We start from the raw sequence: 25,627 nt of genomic DNA on the forward strand, positions 1-25,627 counted from the left end.
ATATATTTTCAGAGCTGATTATGAGATGAGTCTGAAATTGGATACAATATGCCGCCGTTTCCGGTCTAGCGTGACATGTATAAAACGATGACCTCATCAGTTGGTTCTACGTAGTACTTACCTTACCATACCAGATTGGCAGTGTATCCTCTTCCGTCTCTATTTAGTATTTAGTCTCTCGATGACTGGAGTACAGACAGATATATGTACGAATGGCATGGGACGTGGACACAGCAAGTGTCGTAGTTGGGTTGTCTTACGTATCGATTATGTAAATGCATAAAGGATCTATAATTTTCCTAGCATTTACCATATACTATGTACTATGTACTATATACTACATAACTATATAGATACTAGTTGAAGGTTGTATCGTGTATGTATGTAACAATACCATTCTCGTGAGCAGCCAGACTCACGTCATCGTTGCAGAACCCTACCTACTAACTATAACCTGTCCCGACCTCAATCAACTCTTACTTCTCCTACACCCAAAACCTTCACATCTACAGTCGCACGAAAGAAGAAGGCATCAAGACACAATAATGTCCAAGTCCCGTCTCCCACTCTACCTCGGACTCGGCGCTGCTGGCGTCGGCGGCTACTATCTATACCAGTCCGGCGGAAATGTCGACAGCGCCAAGGCGAGGGCAAAAGGTGCGAACCTTTTTCTCTTATGAATTCAACCTGAGCTGACTGACTGACTAACCGATTGATTGATTGAAAAACAGCCGACGCAGCCAAAGCACGCAACAAACTAGACACCACCACCAGCAGCACCACTAGCAGCGAAGAACTCGGAGAACGAGCGGGTGCTAAAATTGACGAAATTGTCCTCCTCCCTTCCTTTTATTCTTTTTTTCACCCCTCTCAGAATCAATCTTGCTAATGAGGTGAAATAGTTGGATACAACATCCTCCAAAGCCAGACAAACAAACGAACGCGTCGGCGACGGCGCAAAGGAGAGTCTTGATCGGGTTGATCGTCTCCGCCAGGACACGGCGCGCAGTGTGGGTGCCAAGGTGGATAATTGGGATCGGAAAGTGGAAGAGAAGGCGTCGGAGGCGAAGAAGAGTGTTGGAGGGTGGTTTGGGAAGTGATCTGAGCTCAGTCCTTTTTGCCTTTTTTTTTGCCTTGTATCAAGAGAGGGAGGGGGTGGATACCTAGGATGAACTGTGAATGTATGTAACTTAACTAGTAGTTACTTGATTAACTAATGATGAAATGATGCTTCCGAGTGTCCATCGGTCTAGACACGAGTCTAGCATCAGATACAAAAAGCATTGTATGAGTTGGGAATGCATGCTCGTATCTTCACATTCCGTGCATTGCTGTGGCGACTCGGAGAATTCATGCACCGACGCCAAAACACGGTGCGTATGGTTTATATAATAAGCTGGATGGATAGTTAGTTAAGTTAGTTATGCGAATGGTCTGATTAGACTGTTTTGTCTGTTCATCAGAAATCAAGAAGATTATTTCCCAATTCGGAAAGGGCCGCTAAAGTGCGACGCGAAATCGGCGCGACGACGCGACGACGCGTGCACGGGAGTTTCTTTCTTTAGCCACGGGGGAGAAAACATAAAACAAACACCAAAAAAAAGAGACACCACAGCGCACCACACAGCACAAAGCAGATCCCATCGTTCCTACCTTTGACAACGCATTCAGTCAGCTTCAATCAATTTCTGTACAACCAAGGAAGGAAGTAGGAAGGGGGAAAAAAATAATGCCAGCGGCAACAACTCGCTCTCGCTCTCGCCTGCCTCGCTCGCAGTCGGCGCAGGCAGGAGGCATAGGCATCCAGCGCTTCACGCGAACATCCAAGCCCGGCGCTCTTGCTGCTTCTGCATCGTCCAAGTCGCTCCTGCTGCCCGAAGCCTCGCCTTCCAAGAAACGCAAGCTCAACGAAATCACCAACGAACAGGGGAAATCCGTCGTCGCGGACACTCCGTCCAAAACCCTGAAATTCAGCAATCTCTCCGTCTCGACGCCGCGCAGCTCCAGGATTAGCAAACAACAGAAATTGCCATCTGTCAAGAAATTCTCCGTCAAACTCAGCGACCACGACACCGCACATCCCGCCGCATTCACCGACTTTGCGAATCTGCATTCCTCCTTTTTAAAAGCGCTGTCCCTGCACTCTGCTCATAATGATGCCTCGACAGCCACGGATCTGCGAGAGCTGCTGCCCAGTATCGAGAAGATATGGAAGAAGCGCAAGGTCGCGGTCAAGGATGTGCAGAGGATAGTGCAGGTATGGAATCAGGGTAATGAAAACGGGGGGCGGTTTCGAATTGCAAACTATGGACTTGGTAAAGTCTGTCTTGAACGATGCATGGATAACAATAATACGGCGGGGCTCCTGGATGAGAATCGGCTTCAGGAACGGTTCGTCTCGCTTTTGGACCAGAAATGGAGGGAACAACAGCAAGTCGCACAGAAAGAGGAAACCCACAAAGATGTATTTGATGTGGACAAACTGGATCTCGCTCCCATCCACGACTGTCTTACCCCGCTCACCACATTCCGCAAGGGCCAGCAGCGACTACAAGATCTCAAGGGCGGCGTGATCAAGGCCAAAACCGCATTGATGAAAGCCGCCGAAACAACCCCAACAGCTGCAGACGCTGTATCGCGCGACCCCGTAGCGGATCGTCGCAAAGGCCTGTTCGAGCGTATCAAGAACAAGGAGCTTTTGCAGTCGAAACTCGGCCCTGCGCCGACAAAGGAGCAGCTACTCCGTCGGTCTGCCGCCCAGCGCGCTGAGGAGGTGGCTCAAGTGCTTGCCATGCTGAGGCCTCCTCACACGATGACAAGAACGGGCTGCGTCGTCATGCAGAAGAAACCATTTATATCGCAGAGTCTTATACAAACAGTGCAGGACTCTCTGCGCAATCCTATCCCTGCCGATGAGATTGCCGCGTGTTTGGATATACTAGCCCAGCAGGATGTGGCGGGGGACTGGATTGAGGTTGTTACTGTTGGTACCCTGAAGTCGGTGGTGTTGATGTCTGGCTATGATGTGTCGCCGAGGGATATTGGGATTAAAGTGAGCAAGATGCAGTTTTGAATTATATATTCACTTGGACACGGTTTTTTTTTTTTTTTTTTTTTTTCCGTCATTTTGTGCATTTAGCGGGCGTTGTTTGTTTTGCAATGTATCTATATACCAGAATGCATAGTTATAATATTGAATTTCTAAATACAACCAGCCTTGAGAAAGCGGAGCTTCAGGCTACAACTTGATACGGTATTTGAATCAGGTAATACATATATGGCAAGCCAGATCAGCTCCAACCAGTATCATCCTAGACTCCAATTCAGACCAGGGTCCTAGTCATCCATGCATACCTATACCGAAACAATTCTGCCAGACAACACGGTTGACAACAAGACCAGTTAGTAATATCAACATTCGCTCCATCTATTCCGCCTCATGTTCCCAACTGCCGACCTGACTGACTATGCTTGTACATGGTATGCATTAGCTAGTATGACAGGACTCGGATTAACCAACTTCTTCCGCACACATTGCACCGGCGAAAAAACAAGCATACGCTTGAATCACTAGTGATAGATTAATCCCTGCTTTTCCGGTCGGATGTCTTCATCCTTTGACGTACTGGGTCGTCGGTGCATTGCATGACTAGTGGCTAGTTATGTGTGAGAATGAATCGGGGAAGAGGGACAATCTCATGTAGTCAGTAGCCTGGATTGATTGGCATGATTCTTAGCTGAAGAGAAGAGAACTTGGCTACTAGCTAGTAGATTTATGTGTATTTGTATTCCTAACAGACTCGCACTGGCATAGGTGATCGTCGTATGCAGCAGTAGTTATTGGTGTTATTCAAGACTTTTACATGGAGTAGTTTTTTACATTCATTGTTATTTACTTCTATATTGCTAATACTGTTATTTGTCGATTTCTTCTCCGTGCATCACTTACCAAGATAGGAAACAACGAAATTATCCGAAATAGGAAATTAGGAGGCTTGGCTATAATATCGCCGGAGAGGCTCTTCGTGACATGATTCCAAAATGGTTGCAAAGCCTACCAAAAGAATACTCTACTTTATTTCCGCTATGCCACTCTGATTTGAGTGTTAACAATATATACATTGACAATGACTTCAACATTACATGCATCATTGATTGGGCTTTTTGTTCGTCAGTCCCTGATGTCATGCTCCTAATCCCTCCCTCCTGGACTGCCACAAATCACGCGATAAACTCAATCTAGATCTCGTCATCTGCTTTGAGGATGGCTTCAAAACTGCTTCCTCACGGGATATGGGAAGGATGGATTGCCCTGAAAATAAGATTTCTAAACTACTTCAGCAGAGCAACTGCGCCTCGCCGCTGACCCGACTTCTCAACTTCGACTCGATAGACGACTATGGCCTATTTAGTATGATCTGGTTCCATATAAATGGCGCTGAAGAGGACATGAAGTCTAATTTTTTCCAATAAACGCTTTTTACTTCGCAACACACAACACTACAAAGAGATGCAGATGGAAGATGAACCTCTTGAGAAAATACAACAAGCAGAAGACGGCTATTTCAAGAAAGACATATTGAAAAGGTCAATAGCTAAAAACTTGACTTTTGTCTTACAATGGCAATCTCATCACCGCTGTCTTCAAAGAGAACAGATTTTCGTGGCAGATTCAAAAGTTTGGAAGTGGGTGATGAAAGTCATCCAAGACAGAGAGGATGCACATTGCTAAATTGTCGGTGCTATGCGTCAATCCGCTGGCGAATATATTCAGCATTTATATTATAAACGGTTCCAGTGTGGCATCGTCTTTAACCTGCTCCAGAAGTCAGTATATATACTCATCAAACAAATACTGCTGACTTACCATATGCAATAATTGGGTGCTTGACGCCATTCAGGTTCTGCCAAAAACAATGAGATTGTGTTCGAACTAACTACAGCTGACGGACCGCTTACCTCCTTGAATACAATAATATACTTTGTTTCCCGCTGTTTTCCGCTGGATAATACAACTCTTTGCGAGGATCGGCTGGCGCGGTTGGAAGTTCTGGAGGTGTTGCGGGCTGGGTATATTTCTTTCCGGGCATCTTTTGAAGAGAAACAGTACTTCGCCATGACCAGCAAGCATTTGTATACACTGTTCGCACGGCCCTCGAATGTACACGCAACACAAGGTCGCTGTGCAGGGATGGGTGGTTATTTCGGCCTACCACCGATATTCACCCTGCATAAGTCCCGATACGCCCATGACGTGATATTCCATGAATTCAAATATGTCTCCAACAAGGCAGGGTGCTATTTACGCTCAGCTGGTTGATCAAAGGTTGGCCCATGACCTCTTATATCAGACAAGACCTGTGAATTGCTTCTGGCCCCAGACGGCGATTGTAGAGTCCGGCAAAGATGTCCAACCGTATATATTGGTCGTGTATGGGTGGGAAGATAATTATGTTTTGATATGATCTCCACTGTGAAAATATGCCTCGCCAATGCTCCTCCTAGACGACAGGGAAAATGAAGCTCGGGAGCATAGCATAATGTATAATATCCTAGCTTTACCGTAACTAATTTGGCTCAAGCTAAATCAAGGATTCACCTGATCATTTGTCGAACAAACTCCAGACCTATGCCCTGGTTACGGGATTGCTTTCCTTTTTTTTTCCCGTTTCTTCTCGTACAAGCAGAGCTGGCAGGAGATGTCTCATTGATCCAAGTCGAGTATATGAAAATGATTGATAGAAATGATATAGCCAGGCTATTCCTATTCGAGAAAGTCATTTAAAACACGAACGCGTGATCACGTGACCGCGTCCTCCCGGTTCGCGTCTCCCCCGATTCGATGCTGCTCAGCGGCTTGGAAAAACTACTGTGACAACTTCCCCTGTCGCGACATAAAGGAAAACGACAAGATGTCTTCACGGCCGGAGCTGAAGGTATGGATTCTATTTATATGATAGCAGTGTGCTTTGAAATGCCTCATTCTCCTTTACTATCTTTCTTACGCCGCGAGGCAAAATAGTACTTTGGCTAACCCATAACCTTCCTAGGTCGATGATGAAGTCGGCTTTATTCGCTTTTTCCGGTCGCTACCTGCTAAAGATGCCGTTAATGAAAGCAATCCAACGACAATTCGATTATTCGACCGCGGTGACTGGTACACAGCCCATGGCACTGATGCTGAATTCATCGCCCGCACCGTATACAAAACTACCTCTGTTCTTCGAACACTAGGTCGAAGTGATTCCGGTGGCCTGCCCTCTGTGACTTTGAGCGTGACAGTCTTTCGAAGCTTTATCCGAGAGGCGCTTTTCCGTCTGAACAAGCGAGTTGAGATCTGGGTCTCCGGGGAAGGCGGACGAGGCCAATGGAGACTAGGAAAGCAAGCTAGCCCAGGAAACTTGCAGGATGTTGAAGAAGAACTTGGTGGTGCAGGCGGAACGGCAATGGACTCGGCGCCTATCATCCTTGCTGTTAAAGTCTCCGCTCGCTCGACAGAGGCCAAGAATATTGGTGTTTGTTTCGCCGATGCCAGCGTTAGAGAGCTCGGTGTTAGCGAGTTCCTCGACAATGACGTTTACTCTAATTTTGAGTCGCTTGTGATTCAGCTCGGCGTAAAAGAATGTGTCATTCAGCTTGACAGTTCAAAGAAGGATGCCGAATTGGGAAAGCTTAGAGCCATTGCTGATACTTGTGGAATTGCTATTACCGAACGGCCTGTGGCAGACTTTGGTACTAGAGACATTGAGCAAGATTTGACCAGACTTTTGCGTGATGAGCGGTCAGCTGCAACTCTACCCCAAACAGAATTGAAACTGGCCATGGGTGCTGCAGCGTCTTTGATCAAATATTTGGGGGTGATGTCCGATTCAACCAATTTCGGGCAGTATCAACTCTTCCAGCATGATCTTTCACAATATATGAAGCTAGATGCGTCAGCTCTACGTGCACTCAACCTAATGCCAGGTCCCCGGGACGGGGCAAAGAGCATGAGTTTGTACGGCCTCTTAAACCATTGCAAGACACCAGTGGGAAGTCGACTGCTTGCTCAATGGCTCAAGCAACCACTCATGGATATCACTGAAATCAAAAAGCGACATCAATTAGTCGAGGCATTTGTCGTTGACACAGAGCTACGCCAGACTATGCAAGAGGAACATTTACGGGCAATTCCCGATTTATATAGGCTAGCAAAGCGCTTTCAGCGTAGCCAGGCAAACTTGGAAGACGTCGTGCGAGTCTATCAGGTTGCTATCCGCTTACCAGGCTTTATTAATAGCTTTGAGAACGTCATGGACGAGCAATATCAGACTCCCTTGGATGAGCAATACACGACGAAGTTGCGCGGACTTTCCAACAGTCTTGCAAAACTTGAGGAGATGGTTGAGACTACAGTCGACCTTGATGCGCTTGATCGTCACGAATTTATCATAAAGCCAGAATTTGATGATAGCCTCCGAGTCATTCGGAAGAAGCTAGACAAGCTTAGGCATGACATGAATGTGGAGCATCGAACTGTCGCTCGGGACTTAAACCAGGACATGGAAAAGAAGCTTTTCCTTGAGAACCACCGTGTTCATGGCTGGTGCTTCAGGTTAACCCGGAATGAAGCCGGTTGTATTCGCAATAAACGCGGGTATCAAGAGTGCTCGACACAGAAGAACGGTGTCTATTTCACCACCAAAACAATGCAAGAACTCCGTAGAGAGCATGATCAATTGTCATCGAATTACAACCGCACGCAGTCGGGACTTGTTCAAGAAGTAGTCAATGTTGCTACTTCCTATTGTCCAGTGCTTGAACAATTAGCCGGGACACTGTCTCATCTGGATGTTATTGTGAGCTTCGCGCATGTATCAGTCCACGCCCCAACAGCATATGTTCGTCCTTCAATGCATCCACGAGGTACAGGGAACACTATTTTGAAAGAAGCGCGCCACCCATGCATGGAAATGCAAGACGACATTTCTTTTATCACCAACGACGTTTCACTTGTGCGAGATGAGTCCTCGTTCCTGATCATTACTGGACCGAACATGGGTGGTAAATCTACCTACATTCGACAAATTGGGGTCATCGCGCTGATGGCCCAGATTGGCTGCTTCGTGCCATGTACCGAAGCAGAGTTAACTATATTTGACTGCATCCTAGCTCGAGTGGGGGCGAGTGATTCCCAGCTCAAGGGTGTGTCGACCTTCATGGCGGAAATGCTTGAAACTTCGAATATTCTAAAGTCTGCCACCTCGGAGTCCTTGATTATCATTGACGAACTCGGTCGAGGAACCAGTACATACGATGGCTTTGGTCTTGCGTGGGCTATTTCCGAGCATATTATTACCGAGATAGGCTGCTTCGGCATGTTTGCAACTCATTTTCATGAGCTGACGGCTTTGGCCGATCGTTATCCAAAGTCTGCGAAGAACTTGCATGTCGTGGCTTTTATTGGAGATGGTAAGGAGCAAGAGGGCAAGAAGAAAAGAGAAGTCACACTCCTGTACCGCGTCGAGCCTGGCATTTGTGATCAATCCTTTGGCATTCATGTCGCCGAACTTGTCCGGTTCCCAGAAAAGGTTGTCAATATGGCTAGGCAGAAGGCAGAAGAGCTGGAAGATTTCACATCAGCAACTGCTGATAACCAGGAGAAGGAGTCCGCGGGTCTCGATGGTTATACGCAAGAAGAAGTAGAAGAAGGCAATGCTCTGTTGAAATCGATGCTACTCAAGTGGAAGGCTGAGATTGAGGGTCCAGGGAAGGAGAATATGACAACGGAAGAAAAACGCAAGATCATGCGTGATTTAGTTGCAGCAGATGAGAAGTTGCAGTCAAATAAGATGTTCCAGGGCATCAAAGCTTTATAGACCGCTCTCGACTTGATCTATTTGCGCTATTTTGAGTTTATATCAGTTCGATTATCAGGCACAAGGCTATTCTTTTACGGAGTAATTGGTTGGAAGGTCTAGAACAAACACACAATATGGGTTGATGATGTATAATATTTTACTGATAATGAAGAGGAAATATCCTCATCTTTGACTGTCCTGCGGCTGGGGGAGTAATTCTATATTGTTGATTATATCTCTAGCGCTCAGAAACTGTCCCATTTAATTTTTTTTTTTTTTTTTTTTTGAAAAGATAATTCAACAACCCAGATTTAGTCTGCAACGCCTTTGTAGAACCGTCAGCAGCAGTAGATGTCTGACAATCACGTGCCCGGGATGCCACCAATCGCGATCATCACCAGCAAACAAGATCCCCTGACAAAAACACGCTGCTTTCCTCTCGAAATTCAATCTCTTTCCCCATCAATATTGGGAGAATGCTCTTTTTTTCCTTCTGACTCGAACCGCTACGCCGTACCCTCTATCTTCGCATTTGATATCAGCTTTGCGACACCGTTGGCGCTCTCCGAATTGCATACGCAAGCTTTCTCAGTCTAGGAAAATCCCAACCTCCACGACCATGCGGCTACGTTGAATTTTTTAACTTTTTTTTTTGTTTTCTTTACATCGAACCTGATACTGCAGATTTGACTGCCAGACAAAATCCGGCTTCAAATTAATGCATCCATTCTCTGTTCTCACTCTCGGAATCTTCGTAGCGGGCTACATCACTGCACGGTGGGACTTGGTCACTCGCCTCTACGAATTGGCTATTTTCGCATGGAATCACAGCGTTGTTGCTCGCACTGCTAAGGGATTTGTGCTGCTCTCAATAGTATTTTTCATTTTCATCGTACCGCTTAATTATCTCGCATCGAAGGAAATCGACCTACATCCTCGAGTTGCTCAGCAAGGCATTTCTGCCCGAGAAGAATTGCGCCGGAGGGGTTCCTTTTAAAATAACAATTCTGAGGAGGGTGGGCCGTCACACCTGAAACGATGTCAATATGCTAAATGGCGATGGATTGCTACGCGTCTTCTGGCCGAATGATATACCACGCTCTTCGTCTCCGGGTGTGATTGTAGGTTGGCGCAATTCGCCTCTGGATCTCTTCGTGGTAACCGTGTTGGAGCATGTCGAGGTACGTATAATAAGCAATGCTAGAGATACAGAACTAATTCGTGATATCAAACTGCTTAGCCCAAAAACGTCGACAATGCCCTGCGAACAGGCATATTATTCCGCAATTGCCCACATCCAATTGCACAGCTATTCGTGCTTTGCGGAAAGTCGTCGATGCATGTTTTGGGCTCGACAAACCCCGTCGAACCACCAACAACCTTCGATGCCTCACATCTTTCGGTAACCACACGTTCATCACATAGGGTTCCTCGCGTGTTTTGTCCGCCGGAGGTGCATATCTCGGTCCAGGTTATAATGTTTAATCGCCCTCACCCGACGCGTATGCAATACATGTCATTGGATCCCATTTCTTTAGCTCTAGCCGATAAACGAATAAGTTCAGGGAAAGGCGTATCTTTCGCCGAGATTGATGCGGAGGAAGAATTAGAGAAGGCACGGTCAAAGAAACTAATTGAGAAACTCAAGTGGCATGCGGTCGTTCGGCATGTCCCCTCTCAAAAGGAGGTCATGCTGCATACTATTCTAAATCAAGTGAACTGCGCATTTGAGATTGGACAGCTTATCGAAAGGAATAGTGGATTGATCGGAACGCGTCCCAAAAGGAGCATGAGTGTCAGCGAGCGCGTCGTTGAATCTGCTACAACAATCTGGGATCTTTTCGTCTTGGGGATTGCTTACGTGTTTTGGCAATGGATGTGGCCGGTTATTACGAGATGCTTCGTCTTCGGCTTGGTGTGTCATCGAGCAGTAGCTGAAATCGTTCTGCGTTTGCTTGAATGGCGAGCTCGGCCTGATGCTGCAGCTCTCAAAGATATATCTGCCACAGCGCAGCAGGTAGACATTCGACTACAACAATTCTGCTACTGGCCGATACAATACGTCAAGCTTCGGCAGAGAAAAGATAACTGGGAAAGCATCACAACTAGCCATCCCGATTACATTCGTTTTTATAACTCGCTATGGCTTGTAGCAAACGACGTCATCATCGGCATTGCGCTGGGTTCTTACATTATTGATAACGCTCAGTGGGTGGCCAGTCAGATTAATTACTTGATAACAGATTGGACAGTGGAGGGGTTGCAAAGAACTATATCATGGCTTATGGGCTGGCCCGCTGGTTTGAAGCTGAATAATGAATTGGCTGCTTTTCTGGGGGACCTTTTCCTCTGGGTCATTGAACACTGGGCTGGTAGGTGGTGGACTGATCTATTACAGTGAAAAACTTTCGAAATGCTGATATGCTTCGTCTATAGCCTGTATTGCCAACCTACAACCATACCTACCACATCTAATATACGTCATTGGATGCTCGAGCTTTGCCGGCGCCAGCATGCCAATTGCTCTGTTCTCTGATTTACTCTCAATCATCACCATTCATATTTACTCATTCTACATAGCGTCCGCGCGCATTTTCAATTGGCAACTTAGCATTATAATATCCCTCTTCCATCTTTTTCGCGGCAAGAAACGAAATGTTCTTCGAAACCGAATCGATTCGTGCGACTATGATCTCGATCAGCTTTTGCTGGGAACGATCCTCTTCACTGTTTTGTTTTTTCTGTTGCCGACGGTTGTCGTCTTCTATCTTGCCTTTGCATCGGCACGCATGTTAATCATCTCGCTCAAGGCAGCACTTGATACGTGGTTGGCATTTTTGAATCATTTCCCTCTGTTTGCATTGATGCTGCGCGTCAAGGATCCTGGACGCTTGCCAGGTACGAAATCTTCCGAAACCCTTTTGACGACCTTTCTCATACTAACTATGGCTTGTAGGGGGGATATATTTTTCGTTACGAGAAGAAGTCATCAAACCATCATCCAAGCAGAAAGACGTGGATGAACCCACCACCATATCGTACATCCATCTTGACGTGTGTTGACCCAAACCCCCTTTCCCAAAGACAAGAAAGAAAGAAGAAAAAAAAAAAAAAAAAAAAAACAAAGAAACCGCCATACTCACATTTCTCAAACATAAAATATAGTCCATGCCTCTCTCTCTCCGCGCCATGTTCGACCAATACTTCCAACTCGGCCATCGTCTTCGCAAACACTACATATCTCTGAGCGTCATCCTGTGCCTCGTCACCGGCCAATTTGTGCCTCCAATACACCGTCGGAACCTCTACAGTATGCAATACAGCATGCTTCCCGCGCACCGTGCCGGAATGTTCGAAGTCTGGAACCGGCTGACGGAAAGAAAGAGTCATTCCGCAGGAGGAGGTGGTGGTGTCGTAAAAGTGCCTACTAGTTATATAACTAATGGTGGTGGTGGTCGGCGAGGCCATCGATGGTGATGATGATGATGATAATTGTATGATGCTCTTGCACTTAATGTGTATATATATACATAGCTCTTTTTAATAAGTGATCTCTTCAACATATTTGTTGACGCAGCCTTGTACCTAGGCAGCTATAAACAAATTACTTATGAGCTCCCAAGGGTATTGCCAGAGGTCAGTAATCCAGGGTGGTGAATTGTAAAGTGGGTTGTTATATGGCGTAGGCAGGCATAATATAATCTTTAATAGTAGGAATGGCTATTGATACCAAGTTATTTGGTTGAATTACTAGGATTTTCATTTGTCAATACTAAGATATAAACACAATAATTGACAAACACAATAAATAATAGACATAACAAATAGTAGACACAATAAATAATACAAGCCTTCCAGGCATCAACCTATTGTCCATAATAGCAAGTATTGAGACCAAATTCACTCACAGAAAAATCACTTGACCCTGACTTATCGTGCACGACTTGTCTGTGAATATGGAAATTTCCTCCAAATCTTTCTCTTTTCTTTCAGCACTTTTCCTTAACTTCAACCTCAAATCCAACATCAGATCCATATCATATTCACAGTCAACATCCTGCTGGCTGCCTGCCCTCACGCCAAATCCATAAGTCGGTAGGTCTGAATCCCAGAGTAGCACTTCCATCCTTAGAAAGGCCCACACCCAACTCATATTCACAACCAACATCCTGTTGGCTACTGTCCTCGATTTCAAATTCCAAGTGGCTAACTCCCAAACCCCAGAATCAAAGACACTTTCAACAACATCCTCGTCATCCTCTCCAACCTCTCTACGCTTCAAATCAGTGAGTCCCAGATTCCAGACTCAGGAGACAATCAACTGATCAATCAATGAAGACCTAGAAAACCAGCCGAGGAAAAGAAAATGGCTCACGGAGGCCATTGGACCAGGGAGCAATGCCTATTCCTCATCATCATGAAGCTCGCGACCTCACTGTCGTGGAAGGAGGTGGCAGAGATTTTCCGTAACCAATACGGAACCGACACGACCCACAAGGACTGCGAGTCCAAGTTTAATAAAGACCTCAAGACGACCGCCGACAAGGAGTTCTTCGCCCGATACATGGAAACGGCCGAGACCATGAGCGAAGATGAGGACTACATCGTTGCGTTGGCCATCGTGTTGCTAGGGGCAGTACCCCAAGAGCGCCGACATATGTAGTGGTGGGTATTCTTCTCTCTCTTTTTCTCTTCATCTTTCCTTTCTTTTTTTTTTTAATTTTGTTGAGAGGAGATTTCCCAGAGAGGTGGGATGCTGTTCTTTTATTTTTTCTCTTTTTGATATGCTCTATCCTGACGTCAAGCGCCAGACACTACCTCTTGAGGTACTCGGCATCGCTCTCTTTCGACCCCTCTTTGGCCTCTTCGAGCATCGTATCGATGCCACGCTCTTTGAGAGCTTTCTGTTTCCATCTTGTCAGCAGTCGTCTCTTTCTACGAAGATAAAAGGACTATCTCGACAACCAAGCAGGGACGCACCATCAGGCAAGAGTTGTACTTTTTGAACAGATTGGCACATTCATCCTGAGTATTGCCGCGTAGGTACTCTGTTATTTGTTAGTTATGTATTCAGACACATCATGAATCACCAAGGAATCCATACTCTCACTGTACCATTTGAGGAAGCATGTGTCGTACTTCCTATCGCTCTTCAGTCAGACTAGCACGCACTTCTTGAGACTGCACAGGAAGACATACTCTTTAATCTCATTGCACTCTGGAGCAAGGGAGGCAGACATGGTGGTTTGGGTTGTGGATTCTTTTTTTCCGTGAATATGAAGCTGAAGTCTCTGACTGTGCACAAGAAATGTCAAGGGAAAAATAGCTGGGGAGGAGAAGGTAGCAAAGTGAGCTGGGTTGTGTTCTTGATGTGCCCGGGGGCAACAAAGTCTCACCGCCCCCGGCTGTACCTTTTTCCAGTGCCGTTTTGTGCCGCAGATCCAATAATTTTCATTATCAGATACATAGAATGATAAAGGCTCTGAGTTCCAGAAATTGATTTTTGCTGATACTCTTTTTATCCTGTGCTCACTCATGTGCCAATGCAGTGAAGCAGTTCACTTTCACTGAATTCATTTTTTTTCCCCTTCTCTTTTTAGGCCTCCTTGGCTGCCAAACATGGGCGACTTGGCAGATTTTTCCTCGTTCCAAAAAAGCTTCACTGATGCTTTGAAGAGCACCACCCTCTCAGTAAATCGGATAGCCTCAGAGGACATCAATTTCCATCGAAATTCGAGCCATGAATTTGCCGATGATCTGGACGAACAGAGCTCGCGCTTGCTCTCGCTAACCACCTCGCTCCTCAAGGCCGCGACTGGCGGGACAGACATACAGGCGCCGGTCCTCGAAAACGAAGACGCGGTGGAAGACAATTGGCGAGGCGTGGTCGACGTGATCGACAATCTACTGGAAAAAGCCGATGCGTGTTTGGATGAGTTTACTGGCGTCATCAAGAAGTTGAGCCCTCCGCAGCAAGACCGGCCGCCTCGTGAAGCAAAGCCCTTCCCGAGTGTCTATGACTATGGACCGTCCAAGATTCCAAAGCCTCAGCTGCTCTTTCGCACTGCGCCGAATAACCAGGACTTGTCTCCGTTCCGCCCTCTTCTGTCATCTAAACCCAATGCGATAGTGCCATTGAAGAAATCTCTTCAATTGGTCGACGGGAAAGGAAAACCGGCATTGTACGTGGACTACATATCTGAAAACTATTCTTGACTTTCCGAAACTATACTGACAATAGACACGCACAGCTATCCTAATCCGTATGAAAAAGAGATCCGCGAGGCGAAGTACAGCGAGTCGGCTTACGTTGTTGCGCCGCCGACTGAGTTCGGTCCCGTCGAAACGACAGAGGCTGTCTGGGTCGATACACAAGAAGGCCTGGCCGAAATGATCAAGGAGCTCAAGAAAGCAAAGGAGATTGCTATTGACTTGGAACATCACGATGTGCACTCGTATCATGGGCTGGTGTCGTTGATGCAAATCAGTACGCGCGACAAGGATTGGGTGGTGGACACTCTGCAACCGTGGAGAGAGGATCTGCAGCAGCTGAACGAAGTGTTCACTGACCCCAAGATCCTAAAAGTCTTGCATGGCTCCACAATGGATATTGTCTGGCTCCAAAGGGATCTGGGGTTGTACGTTGTGGGCATGTTCGATACTTATCATGCTGCCGTGGCTCTAGAGTATCCCAAGCGAAGCTTGAAGTTTCTTCTTGAAAAATTCGCCAATTACGACGCGGACAAGAAGTACCAAATGGCCGACTGGCGTCTCCGGCCATTGACTGAGGAGATGTTGAAATATGCTCGAGCCGATACACATTACCTTCTCTACGTATACGACTGCATGCGCAATGAGTTGGTGGAGAATTCAAGCCCTAAAAACAATCTGGTTGATTATGTTCTGGAACGATCAAAAACCGAAGCTTTGCAACGTTACGAACGGCCCGTTTATGATGCTGCCAGCGGGCAGGGTGCTGGAGGTTGGTACGATCTCTTAAGCAGGAACTCTGGGTTTTTCTCAAAAGAGCAATTCGCTGTCTTCAAGGCTGTCCATGAGTGGCGAGACCAAGTTGCTCGAGCAGAAGATGAAGGTGTGCAATGTGTTTTCCCAAGGCATGCACTATTCAAAGTAGCTGCGGCGATGCCCGTCGACAAGCATACTCTCTTCAAGACACTTTCCCCTGTGACTTTGATAGTGAAGAACAGGATATCAGAGCTGTTGGAGGTCATCAAAAAGGCGAAGATTGAAGGAGCTACAGGTCCCGAGCTACGTGACGTTATCAAGCCTAGGAAAACCGTAGCGGAAGCTGCTGCTGCTTCATCAAAATCACCACCTCCCGCTGTCGAATCGGTCGACAAACTGTATAGTGATAATATAATATCAGTGGTTCGAGCAGATTCGTCTCAGTTCTGGGGCGCTGCATTGCAGCCACAGGTGGCGGCTGTGGTACCGGCAAACTATAAAGTTGCCGCATCATTCGAGGCCCTCAGGCTGTCTCTTCCTATTCCTCCTATGCCGGTGACAGTGTCCGAAGTGCAACATACAATCAAAGATGTTAGTTCGGCTGTGGCCTCGCCGTCGGCATCTCCATCAGTCAACAAAAAAGCAGACAAAAGGGATGAGATATTCACGGTCAAGGAGATCGCACCCAGACACAAGAGGAAGGTGGCCGAAGACGAACCAGAAGAGTCTGATGCATCGTCCACCTCTAGCAGCGGCAGCAGCAGCAGTGAAGAGGACGATGAAGAGGGCTCTTCAGAGGACTCGGAGGAGGAGGAAGAGGTCCAACAACCTGTCGCCAAAAAGCCACGAAAAGAAGTGACAAAACCAACAAACAAAAAGGAGGAAGACGCAATTCCTTTTGATTATAATTCCGCAGCTTCCGTGCTCCATTCACAGGATTTGGCCGCAGCAGCATCAGGCAGTGCAGCGTCAGGTTTGGCGAACCAGAAAAAGCCCTTCAACCCATATGCAAAGGCGTTGAATGCGCCAAGTGGTGTGCGGAAGACGAAGAAAGAAATTGCTGGAAGGGCGTTTACTTTTAACCGATAGCTTGTACATGTATCCTTATAGTCTTATACCTGTTACGATACTTTCCTTCTGGCAGCGATCCGCCACGACTTACGGATGTCCAATCGATCGCCAGCAGATCTACGGAGTTTAATTAGGAAATACCAAATACCCGCCCCTTCTGGGCAAGCATGAGTACGTGATCGTATAGAGCTGGGTATGTAGTTCTGCCACGGAATCAAACTGAAGTACAACATAAAAAATTGTCACAAAGTTGCAGGTAACGTACAATCATCATAAACAAGCGGCTCCTCGCCTCTCTCCCTCCGCCACCGATTTGTCGCCTCTAACGCCCCTGGCAACCCTTCAAACAACCACCCCCATTTCCTCAGAAACCCTTCCGACATCTCCCACCCCGTGATGTCCCAGGGCGGCGACCACGCAATAATGCCGCGTCGCTTGATCTCGTCGTCGGGAAAGCCATCGTACAGCCCGCCGATGCAGTCGGCCCACAACTCATCCTCGTCGAAGGTACCCACGGCCTGGATCAGGCGGTCTCGGCCCTCGGGACAGGGGAACAGGTCGATCCAGTCGCTGTGAGGCACCGTTTGTTGAAGGGTGGTGGGCAGGAGTGTTGAAGGGAGTACTTCGGGCTTGGTAGGGTAAGGGATGATGTGGACAATTTCCTCAGAACAGTCGAGCGGCGTAACGAGGATGCCGGAGATTAGAGTGCGGTTGACAGCCAGGGCGCGGAGGGCATTGAATTGGAGGAGTGTGATGAGGTGGTCTGGGCAGAGGGGGAAGACAACGTTTACTTGCTTTTTGCTAGATCTGTTTGGCGGCAGCAGAGGTTTTCTCGCGTTGTATAGTTGCTTGATACGGGATGCTGGGACGATGGAGACGGATTGCTGCTCAATGTCCCAGCATTCTACCATCGCTTCGGATGTGCTAGTTGCGGCACTGCATGCTTCCGCTTTCCTTGCTAGGGCTTTTCGCTTTCCTACTGGACTTTTAGTTTTGATATTTGGGGCCTAGTTGGGGACGAATGAGAAGGCCTCACTTACGGTATGCTCTCGTGTTGAGTCTAGTCTGTGCCCGTCTGCGTGCTGCGGGATCCTTGGTGCCAGTCCAGTCATCTGCTTTGCTTCTCGCCTGTGGACGGTGAGCAAGTCGGGTCATCGTGATAAATGAAGGCGGCCTGATACGTACCTCGGCCAATTGAGGTATCGACGCGAGCTGGATGCGTGGAGCTGCTGATTTAACAGGCTGATACGTACTCATCATGATGCTGGCAGACGCTAGAACTGCGGTGATGATGAGACTGACATGAATTAACACATCTACTCATTGTTTATACAACCTGCTCACGGGAGGGAGGCGGCGATAATCTAATCTGTCCCAGAAATGAAATAATAGTCTATCATTGGCCACTATTGCAGCATCTAAACTGAACAGGCCTAGCGCCATGCATCCTGCTCACATCGTGGACGGGCCCCACCCCGCCTCGGCTCCATCACCAGCAAACACAGCGCTGTCATTGGCTACAAATTCGCCCTGGTTTATGCAGGTGGCTCACAATATCTAGAATTGTGAATATCTAAACATCCAACAGGCAACTTATTTTTTTGAACAACAGCAATATATAAAAACAGTAGCAATACCCTAGTTTTGACGCATCTTTTCGTAGCAATCAATAACATCGAATCGACATCGCATTGCCTCGAGCACTCGTTGAACATGACTTTCACTCCCGAAACCCTCCCCAATCTCAAAGGCAAAGTATTCATAGTCACAGGCGGGAACTCTGGCATGTGAGTATCCCGTCTCAGCACTAAGCCCGAATAGCTGACCTCACCAAACTACAGAGGCTACCACACTGTAGCCCACCTGGCAGAACACGGCGCCCACGTCTACATGTGCGCCCGATCCCCAGAGAAGGGCACAGCAGCCATCGCCAACATCAAGGAAATGCACCCCTCAGCCAACGTGGACCTCCTGCAAATGGACCTCATGAATGTGGCCAGCGTCGTCGCCGCCGCTAAGCACTTCCTCGCCCGCGAAACAGCCCTGCACGGCCTAGTCAACAACGCAGGCATCATGGCAACGCCCTTTGAAATGACCAAAGATGGCCACGAGGCTCAGTGGCAGACCAACTACCTCGCGCACTGGGTTCTGACAGAGCACTTGCTTCCTGTGATGCTGTGGACCGCCACAATGCTTCCTCCCGGCAGCGTGCGCATCGTCAACCTCACTTCGTCGGGCCACTTGGGCGCACCCAAGGGCGGCATCAATTTCAAGGACCTATCGCTCAAGGATAACGGGCCGTGGCAGCGGTACGGACAGAGCAAGCTCGCCAATATTCTGCACACCAAGACCCTCAACAAAAAGTACGGGCCCGGCTCTCCCAGTGCACGGAACGGGGAGGGCGAGATCTGGGTTTCGTCCGTGCATCCAGGTCTTGTTGAGACAAACCTCGCTGCGTCGGTGGGGAAGTCGGGGTCGGGCATGAACGGCGCTTTCTCGGCCTTGCGCTTTTTTGGATTCATATGGCCTGCCGATAAGGGGTCGTGGTCTAATTTGTTCTGTGCGGCGAGTCCGGATATGAAAGCGGAGCAGAGCGGCGCTTATTTTGAAATTTTCCGACGTTTTGGGGAGCCGAGGTGGCAGAGCAGTGCGGCGAAGGATGACAAGCTTGCAGAGAGGTTGGAGGAGTGGACTGGAGAGGTCATGAGGAAGGAGGGTTGGGTTCGGTAATGGAGTATCCAGTCCAGAGTTTACATGCCAGTAATGCTTTATTTAATATCAAGCTGTTCATACCCCTTCCCAAAAAAAGAAAGGCCATTGTACCAATAGCAAGTACCAGCATATGCGCTTTTAGCAGACGCGCCTCTCGCTAGGCTTAGCCGAGCTAGAGTCAAGTGCCTGTGGTACCTAGGTAAAGAAACAAATGAGGTTGATGACGCAGCGGGGGTAGAAGCAGTAACTAGTACTTCAACCGGCGTTGTTTCGCACTTCCAAATGGCAAAGGAAACTGTTCCGGTCGCTGACATATTAGTAACAATTGTTCGCAGGATATACACATATCTCTTTCAGTACAACGTTCCTACATCCTACATGTTATAAAGCCACGACCTCAGACCACTCAAGTCCTACTACACTAGAGAGCGCGATTGTCCAGAGATAAACCATCACGGCAAAAAAAAAAAAAGAAGCTTACAGATGGAACGTCGCCGACATTGAAAACGGCCACCACGTCATCGCCGGCATCGTAGACGCTTCAGGGCTTCAGGGCAGTCTAAGAAATCCTCATGCACGCCGAGCTCTACCACTGTGCACATCTTCGTCATCATCGGCAGCAAGGCGGCGGGAGCAGCCGGAGCCGAGCCATTTTGCAGTTGGCCAAAGCACGCAAAGGGTACATCAAAACTTAAACGGTTGCTAACTTGATTTTAAGGAGTGGGAAGAGCTAGTGGGGCCGTATGCGGACATTGCGGAGGCGCTAGTGCGGGTAGGAAAACTAGCGCCTATTCGGGTAAGGCTGCCGGTCGCTGGAACCACGGTCCACGGCCACCAATCACGATGTTTTGCATTCTTGCGCGTAGTGTGGAATACTCTAAAAAGCATTTCCCCCATCTCTCTCCCGTATACAGGGGGGTTCCTTTTTTTTTTTTTTGTGGATATCATCAATTAGCGGAAGCGTATGACGCTATGAAGTATTAATGCATGTGATTAAACCTGATTGGGTCACGTGATTGAGATAGTCACATGACTCGGATGTATGTCAAGGAAAATTGCTAGTCCACATTCATTGGAGAAATATATTGATTGACGGACGGGCAAGCGCTGGTTGTAAGACTCGGAAAGTTGTAGTCCGGGCTGCGGTCACGAGACGGAGTCGCTCCTCTGTCCCAGGTACTCTGACAGTCCAGACCTGTCACACATTCCCCTTGCATACAGCAGTAGTTAGTGCCCTGAAGTATGACTACGTTTTCTTATAATAGCGTCGGAAATAAGACAGGATATTGATACCAATACCAATACCAATACCAATACCACTACCAATATCAATATCAATATCAAGTGACAAATGAGATATGTAAGTCTTATATTCAATAATTTATACTCCGAGCTGAGCCTGTTCCTGCGTGCAAGCGCCCTGCCTGGGCCAATCAGCGTGCTTCTCGGCGTCCCTCAGACCGGCTCAGGGGTTGCTTTTTCTTGTCGCACCATGCTAAATAGTAAAAGCCTGTCTCACCTCGAACTTGCCCCTTTTTCTCTATCTAATTAATCTCGTTCTCCACAGAGCCCACTCACTGCGCACTGTGCGCAGTCAAGTCCATTCCTGATTTCTTAGTCTTGGGCTCTTCCTCTTGATAACTTCTATGTGCACGTTTAGTGATTTGGAGGCTGTGACATTCTGAACGCCGTCCTAACGCCGGTTTGCGACATATAATTATATCTGCCATGCTGACTCTTATCGCGGTTATTAGCACTTGGTATCTGATATTAGTTATCTTAAATATTATTTATTTATTGTATGTAGCCTGTACGTGTAGCAGCCAGCCGACTATTTTCTACTAAGAACTCAAGGAAGTCGCACACCCCCGCTCCTTCCCTTCCCTGCTCCTTCCTCTTTCCTCTTTCCGCTTCCCACTTCCACCTTCCACCTTCGCACCCCTCCTTCCTCACCACCCAATCCGTCCTTCTTTTCGCTCTTTCGTCTTCTTCTTCTTCTCTCTCTCTCTCTGCCTTTGTCTTTGTCCTCGACATCGCCATCGCCATCGCCCTACATCCGTCCGTACACGGCCCCAATTCAACAATAAAGCGTGACACACTTTTCCCGTTTCGCCCCTACCCAGCATCCCCTGTGTTCAGCAAGAATACCTCAGTTTCTCAGTACTTTCACAGCGAATAAAAAATACAAACCGAAAAAGAAAGATCGCATTTGACGTTGGAAAACCACCACTTTTCTTGGTACCGTCCAGAAAGGTTTAATTTCTCGAGCATCGTTATTGTTGTTTATTTCATCCATTGAGCGACACCGAGCCGAGTACGAGTCGACAAACCATTGACACTCAGCCTCCTCATCCGTATTTCTTAATGGGACGGGCAGCTTTGACTTTCATACCCTCCTGCTATACTACGCGACATATATATTGACAGCGTTAATTATATTATAACCATCCGTTCTTTCGCATTCGGGTCATTCGATATCATTATATTCTGTCGCTCCAATGTCGGTAGCAACCATGCTCCAGCCGGCGTCAAGGGCCTCAACCTCCTCGTCTTCTTCCTTCCAGCCCGTCTCTCGCCAAAACACAATGTCTTCGCACGATACCAGGTCAGTGCGTGCGTCGAAGCGCATTTCCGTCACCGCACTCTACTTGTCTATGTCCGCCAAGGACAAGGATTTGGAAATCTCGGACGAATTAGCCAAAGGTATAGCGACGTCTCTGTGATTCCGAAAACTATTGTATCCGCTGACTTTGTTTCGGTTTGACAGCTCAAAAACACCTCCGGGAACTCAAAGCCAAAATTTCGTCGCAGTCCAAAAAGAACTTCGTTCTCGAGAAAGATGTCCGCTATTTGGATTCCAGAATCGCATTGCTTATTCAAAACCGGATGGCATTGGAAGAAGTACGTTTTCCTTCTGCTACATCCTCTTTATAAACGTGACTGACCTTTTTCCGTAGCAAAACGAAATCTCGAGCCGTCTCGAAGAAAGCTTAGATACTCAACAAGAAGGATATTTCCCCAACGACGAGAAAACTCAACGATATGGAAACCTCCTCTTTCTCCTCCAGTCGGAGCCGAAGCACATCGCACATCTCTGCCGTCTCGTTTCAATGTCAGAAATTGATTCTCTTCTGCAAACAGTCATGTTCACAATCTACGGGAATCAGTACGAGAGTCGCGAAGAACATTTACTACTGACCATGTTTCAATCTGTTCTCACCTATCAGTTTGACAATACTCCGGAATACTCTTCGCTTTTGCGCCAGAATACACCCGTTTCGCGGATGATGACGACTTACACTCGCCGCGGCCCCGGCCAAAGTTACCTAAAACATGTTTTGGCTGATCAGATCAATTCGCTCATTGAGTTGCAGGACGTGGATCTTGAAATCAACCCATTGAAGGTCTATGAAAGCATGGTTCAACAGATTGAAGAGGACACCGGACACCTGCCGGATTACTTAGCCAAATCTGTGACAGCTGAAGTCGCAGCCGAAAACGAACAGGTGCAGGCAATCATTGCTCCTCGATTGAAGATGTTAACCGACATTGCCAACACTTTCCTGACAACTATAATTGATGGACTCGAGGATGCTCCATACGGTATCCGATGGATTTGCAAGCAAATTCGTAGCCTGTCTCGCCGCAAGTATCCTGATGCCCAAGATCAGACCATTTGTACTTTGATCGGAGGCTTCTTTTTCCTTCGCTTTATTAATCCAGCCATTGTGACCCCCCGCTCCTACATGCTGATTGAGTCTGTTCCGTCGGATAAGCCGCGCCGCACATTGACCCTCATCGCCAAGATGCTGCAGAACCTGGCGAACAAACCTTCGTATGCCAAAGAGCCCTACATGGCAAAGTTGCAACCATTCATTCACCAGAACAAAGAGCGTGTGAACAAGTTCATGCTTGATTTGTGCGAAGTTCAAGATTTCTACGAAAGCTTGGAGATGGATAATTACGTCGCTTTGACGAAGCGCGACTTGGAACTACAGATCTCATTAAATGAGATTTACGCCACTCATGCCTTACTAGAAAAGCATACCGGTTCTCTGGTAGCTTCGGATCAGCACTCTCATTTGCACACACTGCTACAAGAACTCGGCCCAGCGCCCTCCCAGCTCCCTCGAAAAGACAACCGCACGATCAATCTGCCTCTCTTTAGCAAGTGGGAAACATCGGTTGACGATCTTACCGCTGCATTAGACATCACACAAGAGGAAATCTACTTCATGGAGGCCAAGTCAACTTTTGTGCAGATATTGCGTTCTCTGCCGCCCAATTCGAGCGTTTTGAGACGACCTTTGCGTCTGGATCGTATTGCCGAAGCTGCAGCAACCTTGAAGAATGATGCAGTCATGGTTCGCAAGGGAATCCGTACTATGGAACTTCTCAGCCAGCTTCAAGAGATGGGGGTGATTGATCGTTCAGATGAGTTTGGCCTTTTGCGCGATGAGGTTGAGCAGGAATTAGTCCACCTCGGATCTCTCAAAGAGAAAGTTGTTGAAGAAACCAAAAAGCTGGATGAGGTCTTCCGTACGATCCGTGACCACAATGCGTACTTGGTAGGTCAGTTGGAAACGTACAAATCATACTTGCATAATGTGCGCAGCCAGTCCGAAGGCAAGCAACGCAAACAACAGAAGAACCAAGAGCTTGGGCCCTACAAGTTCACTCATCAGCAGCTGGAGAAGGAAGGCGTTATCCGCAAAAGCAATGTCCCTGAGAATCGCCGAGCCAATATCTACTTCATGTTCCGGAGCCCTCTTCCGGGGACGTTTGTCATCAGCCTACACTATAAGGGTAAGCAGTGCTTTTTCATTCTAATCTTGACGTAAACTAACTTAATAAACCTTCGTACAGGACGTGCGCGTGGTCTCTTGGAATTGGACCTGAAACTCGATGATCTTCTTGAAATGCAGAAAGACAGTCAAGAAGACCTCGATCTGGAGTACGTGCAGTTCAATGTGTCGAAAGTCTTGGTTCTTTTGAACAAACGGTTTGCTCGTCGGAAAGGATGGTAGGTGATGTATACTACGTCTGTTCCGTATTGAGCTAGCGGCTCTTGCTATGATACCCTTTCATGCCGGCTTGGATCAGTTGATTCTAGTCTGATTTTGCACATACCCTTGTTCAATTATTTTTTCGTTTTATCTTCTGAATTATGTCTGTTGTTGAAGATACGATATGGTATATACAGTAATGCGTCTCTTGCTGGAGAGATTAGGGTTTACTCATACCTATATACTATCATTTCGCTGGTTCGAAATGATGATTTTGATTATATCACTACTTGTTGGTTCTTTTGCTGTTTGCGAGCAGGGACGGTGGTTATACTACCTACTCTCTCTGGTTTGAGTTTGTCTTTCTATACCATGTTGTTCTGCCTTTGCACAGGCGCGGCTGCGGCTAATCAACAGTCTTGCCTCATGTAATAATAATTATGATGTTTTTTCTTTCCTACTTGCTTTTTGCATTTATTTCAGTTGGTTTGCGGGCATTGAATAAGCGATATTATATCTATATACATACAGATAGGCATCTTTTGGCAGAATCATATATACCTTGGATATTTAGAGGTTTCCCTAGCATTTGGAGATTTGCCTATGCATGTCTTAGGAGACATTTTTTACAAGTGTTGGGTATGTGAAATCTATCTCTCTATCCTCTTCCTGATCTGGACCTTCCGAAGTCTGACTTAAAAATTTTGCAGAACTCAAAAAAGACTGGAAAGGGTTGTGGTTTTAAAAGTCAAGTTTTAGTCAATTCTTGCCTGCACACCTAGCAGTAAACCATGCCTAGGTATTTAACAGAGTTGGCTGCAACAATTGCAAAATCAAGCACAGAGAAAGAAAGAAATGACGCCAAACAGTACCTGGGTATCCGTCCAATACATCTTGTGGGCTAAGAGAGTTTGAAAGCAAAACAGGGAGCTTTGTTAGAGTTCACCTGCAGTGGTTGGCATATTCACCAAGGACTCAGTGAGTAACATTGACAGCCCAGGGGTTAGACTGCTCGATGAGTTACTGACCATG

At 47.2% G+C, this 25,627-nt stretch overlaps 10 protein-coding genes across 10 annotated transcripts; 7 read left to right on the forward strand and 3 right to left on the reverse strand.

Moving 5' to 3' along the window:
* Positions 1–545: 545 nt before the first annotated feature.
* UA08_05560 (hypothetical protein) lies at positions 546–1,100 on the forward strand (the record flags this gene model as incomplete). The annotated part of the gene is made up of 3 exons (XM_020267844.1): positions 546–657; positions 732–832; positions 903–1,100. 3 exons carry the CDS (start codon positions 546–548, stop codon positions 1,098–1,100), a joined length of 411 nt encoding a protein of 136 aa, XP_020118997.1.
* A 629-nt stretch (positions 1,101–1,729) lies between these two features.
* Positions 1,730–3,073, forward strand: UA08_05561 (hypothetical protein; the record flags this gene model as incomplete). The annotated part of the gene is made up of 1 exon (XM_020267845.1): positions 1,730–3,073. The coding sequence occupies one exon, from the start codon at positions 1,730–1,732 to the stop codon at positions 3,071–3,073; it is 1,344 nt and encodes a 447-aa protein (XP_020119279.1).
* Positions 3,074–4,811: 1,738 nt separating this feature from the next.
* Positions 4,812–5,118, reverse strand: UA08_05562 (hypothetical protein; the record flags this gene model as incomplete). Its single annotated transcript, XM_020267846.1, has 3 exons — positions 4,812–4,816; positions 4,868–4,904; positions 4,960–5,118. 3 exons carry the CDS (start codon positions 5,116–5,118, stop codon positions 4,812–4,814), a joined length of 201 nt encoding a protein of 66 aa, XP_020119278.1.
* A 794-nt stretch (positions 5,119–5,912) lies between these two features.
* On the forward strand, positions 5,913–8,858 carry UA08_05563 (DNA mismatch repair protein msh-2; the record flags this gene model as incomplete). The annotated part of the gene is made up of 2 exons (XM_020267847.1): positions 5,913–5,936; positions 6,051–8,858. 2 exons carry the CDS (start codon positions 5,913–5,915, stop codon positions 8,856–8,858), a joined length of 2,832 nt encoding a protein of 943 aa, XP_020119385.1.
* Positions 8,859–9,886: 1,028 nt separating this feature from the next.
* On the forward strand, positions 9,887–12,586 carry UA08_05564 (hypothetical protein; the record flags this gene model as incomplete). The annotated part of the gene is made up of 7 exons (XM_020267848.1): positions 9,887–10,021; positions 10,081–11,212; positions 11,277–11,738; positions 11,797–11,894; positions 12,006–12,254; positions 12,464–12,476; positions 12,552–12,586. The coding sequence occupies 7 exons, from the start codon at positions 9,887–9,889 to the stop codon at positions 12,584–12,586; spliced, it is 2,124 nt and encodes a 707-aa protein (XP_020119384.1).
* Positions 12,587–13,654: 1,068 nt separating this feature from the next.
* UA08_05565 (hypothetical protein) lies at positions 13,655–14,080 on the reverse strand (the record flags this gene model as incomplete). Its single annotated transcript, XM_020267849.1, has 4 exons — positions 13,655–13,744; positions 13,821–13,888; positions 13,945–13,982; positions 14,040–14,080. The coding sequence occupies 4 exons, from the start codon at positions 14,078–14,080 to the stop codon at positions 13,655–13,657; spliced, it is 237 nt and encodes a 78-aa protein (XP_020119259.1).
* A 379-nt stretch (positions 14,081–14,459) lies between these two features.
* On the forward strand, positions 14,460–16,895 carry UA08_05566 (hypothetical protein; the record flags this gene model as incomplete). Its single annotated transcript, XM_020267850.1, has 2 exons — positions 14,460–15,022; positions 15,092–16,895. The coding sequence occupies 2 exons, from the start codon at positions 14,460–14,462 to the stop codon at positions 16,893–16,895; spliced, it is 2,367 nt and encodes a 788-aa protein (XP_020119258.1).
* Positions 16,896–17,119: 224 nt separating this feature from the next.
* On the reverse strand, positions 17,120–18,137 carry UA08_05567 (hypothetical protein; the record flags this gene model as incomplete). The annotated part of the gene is made up of 3 exons (XM_020267852.1): positions 17,120–17,853; positions 17,918–18,005; positions 18,063–18,137. 3 exons carry the CDS (start codon positions 18,135–18,137, stop codon positions 17,120–17,122), a joined length of 897 nt encoding a protein of 298 aa, XP_020118991.1.
* A 453-nt stretch (positions 18,138–18,590) lies between these two features.
* UA08_05568 (hypothetical protein) lies at positions 18,591–19,607 on the forward strand (the record flags this gene model as incomplete). The annotated part of the gene is made up of 2 exons (XM_020267853.1): positions 18,591–18,664; positions 18,719–19,607. 2 exons carry the CDS (start codon positions 18,591–18,593, stop codon positions 19,605–19,607), a joined length of 963 nt encoding a protein of 320 aa, XP_020118992.1.
* A 2,567-nt stretch (positions 19,608–22,174) lies between these two features.
* On the forward strand, positions 22,175–24,616 carry UA08_05569 (hypothetical protein; the record flags this gene model as incomplete). The annotated part of the gene is made up of 4 exons (XM_020267854.1): positions 22,175–22,292; positions 22,357–22,490; positions 22,547–24,395; positions 24,456–24,616. 4 exons carry the CDS (start codon positions 22,175–22,177, stop codon positions 24,614–24,616), a joined length of 2,262 nt encoding a protein of 753 aa, XP_020118993.1.
* Positions 24,617–25,627: the final 1,011 nt, after the last annotated feature.

The sequence above is a fragment of the Talaromyces atroroseus genome, assembly GCF_001907595.1.
Source record: "Talaromyces atroroseus strain IBT 11181 chromosome Unknown scaffold_7, whole genome shotgun sequence".
NCBI lineage: Eukaryota > Fungi > Ascomycota > Eurotiomycetes > Eurotiales > Trichocomaceae > Talaromyces > Talaromyces atroroseus.